Source organism: Nasonia vitripennis (assembly GCF_009193385.2).
Source record: "Nasonia vitripennis strain AsymCx chromosome 3 unlocalized genomic scaffold, Nvit_psr_1.1 chr3_random0004, whole genome shotgun sequence".
Lineage (NCBI taxonomy): Eukaryota > Metazoa > Arthropoda > Insecta > Hymenoptera > Pteromalidae > Nasonia > Nasonia vitripennis.
Window position 1 is genome coordinate 2,140,301 of NW_022279623.1, and position 7,140 is coordinate 2,147,440.

Genomic DNA, 7,140 nt, shown 5'->3' on the forward strand with positions numbered 1-7,140 from the left:
TAGCCTATTATTTCAAAATTAATTGTGCTCATATAGACCGATAGAGTCATTTTAACATTTTTGTAATTTTAAACGAGCAATAGACTCACAATATATAAATATACTTATATATATATATATATATATATATATATATATATATATATTATTAACTAGATTTTTTATTGTCTCAATTGACAGTTTATCGAAATTAATTACTCTGTTATTCACAATTTCCTTCAATTATGGATTTCATAAAATGACTGAATATAAAATTTAGAATTTATTTATAGATATATTATTCTAAGATTGAGGCGTCCCGGGCTGGAAGCTTTGCTTTGCAATTGCTCCTAGAACAATTTCTGCAGTGAATACATCTAAAAAGTAAGATTATATTATTAGCAAAATAAATAAATCATTATTAATAAATAGAAAAAAATTTTACAATTGCTCTCAGACTTAAACTAGATGAGTAAGAATTGTGCTTTATAAGCATCATTTATCTTATAATACTGTATTCAGTGATATAATTTATCATCACTGAGCAATTATCTTTTGAACTATTGTAAGTGTGGATGTTAATCATTGGTACTTACTGATATCTGCTCGGACAACATCATCAATCAAGTGCAAATCATTTTCTACAGTCATTATTATATAATCTAATTTTCCGTTACTATTCATTTCTTGTATTTGAGCAAGTGATCTTCTCGTTTTTTCCATTGTACCTCCGGCACTTTCAATGATTTCAGCCATAGCTGACGGCGAAGGTACTACGCTTGGCGTTACGTAGAAAGTTTTTCCCTATACAATAAAAATAGATTTGAATATAAATATTTTTTATATGTTTATAAAAATACGTATATAAGTAAAAAGCATACCTTAAGTAAATTCTCCCTGTTAGGACTAGCTAAAACTTTTTCGATGTTGCAATTAAAATTCTTTTCAAACTCTGGATCGCTTAGCGTATAAGAACTTTCATCGACGAATGTATTTTTTGTTGAACAGTCATGAAGCCACTGCACACTCACAATATATTTACATCGAGACAGACAACAAATAAGTTTCACGGTTCTTACTGGCGCATTCATAATTAGATGCGTAGCATCTCTCCAGCTTGCAGCTAGAGCACCACCTAATTCTCGGATGCGCTAAAAAATTTGTATTAATGTAGACTCATTTCTGGATTTGTATCAAATTAAAATAAAAGTTCTTACTTTTGCATGTTTCTTTGGACTAATACCAGAAAATAATATTCTAGGTTGTTTATCTGGAGTAGGTGGATTTGGATTACTTATTTCTATCGGTTCATCAAGGCCTAACAAATGTGGATCTTTATTTAACATTGGTCCATCTAATTTTGGTTTTTTGTATTTCCTCATTGCATTTGGTCCCTGACCGACTTGTTTTACTTTATCGTAGGATTCTTGCGTTACGTTTATTGGCATTTTCCAAGCAGCTGTAAAGTAAAATCAGTAATTATCAGTATTTTCAAAAATAAGAAATTATTAGTTATATATTAATAAGCTTACCCATTAAGTGAGGCACAAGTGAATAATCTAATCTAAACGGATTCCCTAAACTAAATTGTTGATATTTTGGTGCATCTGATTGATGCAATGCGCTCATCTGACCACAGAGTAAATCTGTTAACCATTGAGCGTTCACAACTCCAGTTTGCCATTCCCGTGCTCTTTTATACTTTGGTCCATCCGGTCTAAAATAATAATTATTTATTAAATTAATTTACTTTTTAAACATTGTTTTTAAATTTTTTATACATTTTAAACCTTTTCTATTCCATACCTTCTACATACAAGTAACGTATTGTGCCGAGAAAAATATTTCGTAAACTTAGCCCCTACTGTTTCTAACATATATTTAACTTTGATTCGCTCTTCTCCTTCAAATCCTGATAAGGATATAATCTGTTTGCTACAAGGTAAATCAGTCAAGCCGAACGGTGTAGGAAAATGAAGTGCATGCCACGGTGGAAGATTTTGTTGTTTGTTAACGATATCAGACAGCCAATGAGCACTCACGCAACGTTTTCCTTCGCGTAGGGCCTGCACTACGTTTGGATGTTTTTGTGTGATTGCTAGAACATGCGTTGCTCTCGCACAGTATTGTGATTCTACCTCGCCTCCATGTCTTTCGATTACTTGTTTCCAGACCGAAACTTCGTCTGGACTCTGTGTATCATATTCGACTATTACGAAAATGCATCCGAATAAAAACAAGTCGAGAGGCACTATTTGAATAAAGAAAATGTATATTAGAATTAATATTGATGCAAATACTTATAATTTCAACTTAAAAGAAACGTACGTTTTAAATTGGGATTGTGTCCATAAAATTGTGCTTTTGGTTGTTGCACAGCAGTTGGAGCACATTGCATTTTTACCGGTCCACCTGGAGGTGCACCGTTAGTAATATTTCCTAATGTCCTCCTTTGATAAGCAGCCAGAAGTTGAGGATCTTGAGAGGGCGGTGGTGGTGGCCTGTGTTGAGCAGTCATCAATCTTAATTGACTGGCTGCACTACCTTCTGCAGTTCCACCTTGTAACCTGTTAGTAAGCATATTAGCCAGAGCTGTTTTCGTTTTGGCATTCACAACTAGTTGCTGGTCCGTCGGTATTTGTGCATTTCCTGGTATAGTTGTCAAGGAAGGCTCTTGTTGAACGATCTGCTGTTGCTGTTGTTGTTGTTGTTGTTGTTGCATTTGTTGCAGTTGTTGCATCCGAGCTATTTGTTGTTGTTGTTTCTGCATATGCAACTGAGCCAACTGCTGCTGAGTCAGAGGCTGGCCTGGCTGGAACTGAGGACTTTGAGAAGCTTGAGGAACTTGCCCAGCTTGGCCGCTTTGGACTAGTACTGGATTGCCTGAATTTATAGGAGTAAGGGCTGGTGGTTGAACAATAGGATGCATCTGAGCTGGTTTTTGACCTGGGGCTCCAGCAACCTGTGAAAAAATATCATTTGTTATTTTGAATTAACATTAGTGAATATATATATTTTAAGCAATATTTATTTAATTCAGGTATATTTACAGAGTATAACAATACTCATAATCCCGCAGAGGTAAACTAAGTTACAGTTTGCAGATATATAAAATTAATATAAAATTATTATCATTGTCAATATATAATATTATAAAGATCTCTATCTTTAAGAAATTAAAATTCTACTTTAAATTCAAAATATTAATATTTTATTTTCAGAGTAATAAAAGAAATAATGTATGAAAATAATTTGCTGGCTGTTTTTATTTTATAATTACATTTAGTAGATCAGAAATGTACGAAAATATTTCTGAGCCAAACAACGCGAAATGGCACAATAAAGACAGATGTTAATTATTACATTAATTTTAAGTCGTTTATTTATTTACGTTTGAATAAAACGAATTAAAAAAATGTATAGAAACAAAAATTACCTGAGGTCCCATCATTTGTGGTCGTGGTTGTGAAACCCACTGAATGCCACCTGGTTGTCCAGGTTTGCCAGGACTTCGAATAACAGCAATATGCGATCCTTGCTGTTGAGCTTGACGTTGTATATGTCGTTGAAAAAGTAAGTTCTTTTGCTTTTGAATTTTTTGTATAAATTGTGCCCTTTGCTGTGGATCTAATTGTTGCAATTGCTGATGTGTTTGAGCGTCTAGTTGTATAAGTTGTCTTGGTGGTTGCGGAGGCTGTTGTGCCCATTGACCACCTGGTCTTTGCTGCTGCTGCTGTTGACGTTGTAACTGTAACTGATATTGCTGCTGTTGCCATTGAGGATCTCTTTGAACCATGAATCCTTGTTGATTTGGTCCTATCAATTGAGTAGATGACTGCTGTTGTACTTGTCCTTCCCGTAGAACAAATTGTTGAGAACTTTGTGGTGCCGATTGCTGAAGCTGTTGAGATATTTGTTGAATTTTTTGTTGTTGCTGGAGTAGAAGCATTTGTTGGCATTGTTCAGGAGTTAACTGCTGTTTTTGCACAGGACTTTGCTGTTGCTGTAGACCCATTTGTTGAGATTGTTGTTGATTCAAATGAACTTGAGATATTAGTTGTTGTTGCTTTTGTTGTAATATTAACTGCTGTTGAGGGTTCAATTGTGAAGACATTTGCTGCTGTGGTCCTATTTGTTGTTGTGGAATCATTTGCTGCTGGGGTACAATTTGTTGTGATGGCGTCATTTGTTGTTGAGAAACCATCTGTTGTGGTGATGTCATTTGTTGTTGAGGAACCATTTGTTGTGGCGATGTCATTTGCTGTTGGACCACCATATGTTGTGGCGATGTCATTTGTTGTTGGGCTACCATTTGCTGTTGAGGGACCATCTGCTGTGGCGTCATTTGTTGTTGTGAGTTTAGTTGCTGTTGGGGAGCCATTTGCTGTTGAGGAAGCATTTGTTGTTGAGGAATCTGTTGCTGTTGAATCATTTGCTGTTGAGATGACATCTGTTGTTGTGGTCCTAAATGTTGAACCATTTGTTGTTGAGGTGCAGTCTGTTGCTGTTGTGTAATTTGTGATTTGGATGTCATTTGTTGTTGATTTTGTATCTGTTGTTGAGGCATCATTTGTTGTTGAGGCATTATTTGTTGCTGATTGTGAGATAACATCTGCTGCTGCTGCTGTACTATTTGCTGTTGGGAAGACATTTGCTGCTGAGCATTTAACTGTTGTGGTTGGACATTTAAATGCTGTTGATTGTTTAACTGTTGTTGTTGTGATAATAGTTGATGTTGAAGAAGCTGTGAATTAACCTGCTGCTGTGGTGAGAGCATAGCTTGTGGACTTATAGCTGATTGTTGACTCATTTGTGTTTGCGAAGATATTTCATGTGATTCTGATTGTTGATTGATCAATTGTTGTGATTGATGTAAAGTAGGAGAACCCATGATCTGTGACGTTGGTACTTCTTGCGGTGTTGGAGATTTCATAGGAAGCATATTGTTTGTTTGAGCTCCAGGAGAATGCCATCCACTTTGTTGTACATTATTTTGTACTGACGAAACAGGAATACTTGGAGTATTATGTGTTGGCGTATTTGCAGAAGATGATGTCCAAGTATAAAGTTGTTGCATTTGCTGTTGTGGTAGTTGCTGCTGCTGATGCTGTATTTGTTGTAGTTGCTGCTGATGATGCTGCTGTTGAAACTGATGTTGATGCTGCTGCTGATTTTGTACCTGAGATTGATGCATTTCATCAGGTATGTTTGAATTGCCTATACCTCCTTGGTTGACATTAGAAAGGTACGCAGTTGTTGAAGTCGAGGTTTCACTTTGGCTTTGAGACATTGGTTGTGTTGTAGCTGTAGGTTGTGGTTTTGGTTGGTTCCATGGCATTCGCTGTTTTAGTTGCTCTAGCATAGCTTTTGTACGATCCTGTTCTTCTTGCGCTGCACTGTTTTCTACATCTTCATCCATAAATCCAGTGATCAACGCCGTTGAACTATTTGGTGATGGATAAACTAAAAGGCGAGGATGAAATTCTGACTCTGGTACAAGACTTTTTTTCTTACAACATTCTGTAACCCAATCAGGTGTTACAATGCTTATTTGGTGTCTTGAAGCTGCTTCATACTTGGTCCCACTGGTTTTAGTAACTATCAAGTGTGTGCAAAATCTATCTAAACGTAGCTGGCATTTGCCTCCTTGCAGCGTTATCATTGCCCATAGTGCTTTGCTATCTGATCGACTAACTTGAGATATGCAAGCTCTTACATTGGAAAACAGCTGATTTTCTTCTGGCGAGAAAAATTGGGTTCTAATAATCCAAATGTTAAGGAATACAGCTCTGTAATGGTATTTGAAAAGTATACTGAGCACCAAGTAATTAAATGGCAAAAATATTATTCAATATCGTTATTTGAGAAAAAGGATACGGAAGAAGTTTTTTGCATTTTATGGAGTATAGTATCCAATCCTGCGTAACTGCTGGAATTTCATACAAATCTTTTGCTTCGGAAATGTCATTTTCCAAAGCATCAAAGCCTGCAATCAGGTGAGTAACATAATCGCTGAAATAATTTGATCGTTCAGCTCCTCCCTCTTGCAAAAGATTTATGATCTGAAAAGTAATATTCATTTGAACAAACACTGTCAAACATAATCAACAAATTTAGTCATTGTTCGAAGATATACATGTTTGGTTGAACAAGATATTCATGATTTTCTAGTCTAGGATAAAAAGCATGGGGCAAGAAAGTAGATATTTAAGGATAAAATAAACATTCACTTGTTGAATGAGACAAATGAAATTTAGGCAAATAACATTGACGGAACGTAGCAAAAGAAAACAAAAGTCTGACAAAGGCGTTCATGCATTCATTGACTTCTGACACAACGCAAGAGTAAACTGAAAAATTGAGGCGCAACGAAAGTTTCGAACATTCTTGAGATATCGAAAAAAATGCAGGGAGCATCGTGTACCTTAGGATCGCCCTCGCCACTGACGTAGTACTTGACTTTAGCGAAAAGTGTACCGTCGAGTTTGAGTTCCTCGATACCGGCACGGATGTCGCCCATTTTGAGTGGCAAACAGTCGCAGTCTTTCGGAGGACCATAAAAACCAGGAAAACGTCACACCAGAGGCGATTATGGCTTTGCGACGTGTACGCGGCCGACCGATAACGCCGAAGTAACTCGGGCCGCGTCGCTTTGTTATTATTATGATCGCGCTGCGGTGGGTTTGTGTATTTTCGCACTTTTTGAGGTTAAGATCCGAGGACAAATGTTTTTCGCGCGAGCTCTTTCTCTGAAGTTGGCTGCAGTCTATACTATAGCACATAGCCCAGATAACAGCACGTGCTGTCTCCACCGAGACTTGTTGTGCCGCACGGCGTGCTGTCCGTGTGCCGTCTCTGTGCTATCAATTGCATGGGAGGCTAGGGATCCTCGAGTCAAGGATTGGCCGAAACGACGACATAGTGGATTAAGCCGCCATCGACAATCGCGTTCTGATGAGGTTATATAGACATCCCGCGCAATATCTTGGAGACTAAGTACTTATATGCAGTGGCGTGTATAAGTATAGGTAAGAACACTCATGATGACTACTTGTGAAAATTTTAAATATTAATTTATACGTACCTATTTCAAAAACCTTAAAATGTGACTTATAGTTTAGGCATCAAAATCAGAAATTTGTATACAATAATATTTTATTC

The 7,140-nt window shown here is 36.7% G+C and overlaps 1 protein-coding gene across 1 annotated transcript; it reads right to left on the bottom strand.

Annotated features, from left to right (window-relative positions):
• Nucleotides 1-180: 180 nt before the first annotated feature.
• LOC100118595 (PAX-interacting protein 1) lies at nucleotides 181-6,784 on the bottom strand. The gene is made up of 10 exons (XM_001602477.6): nucleotides 6,404-6,784; nucleotides 5,857-6,041; nucleotides 3,416-5,738; nucleotides 2,308-2,941; nucleotides 1,786-2,230; nucleotides 1,512-1,696; nucleotides 1,197-1,438; nucleotides 861-1,130; nucleotides 576-783; nucleotides 181-356 (listed from the first exon to the last, which is right to left on the bottom strand). The coding sequence occupies exons 1-10, from the start codon at nucleotides 6,497-6,499 to the stop codon at nucleotides 283-285; spliced, it is 4,662 nt and encodes a 1,553-aa protein (XP_001602527.3). The 5' UTR covers nucleotides 6,500-6,784; the 3' UTR covers nucleotides 181-282.
• Between the last annotated feature and the right edge of the window lie 356 nt (nucleotides 6,785-7,140).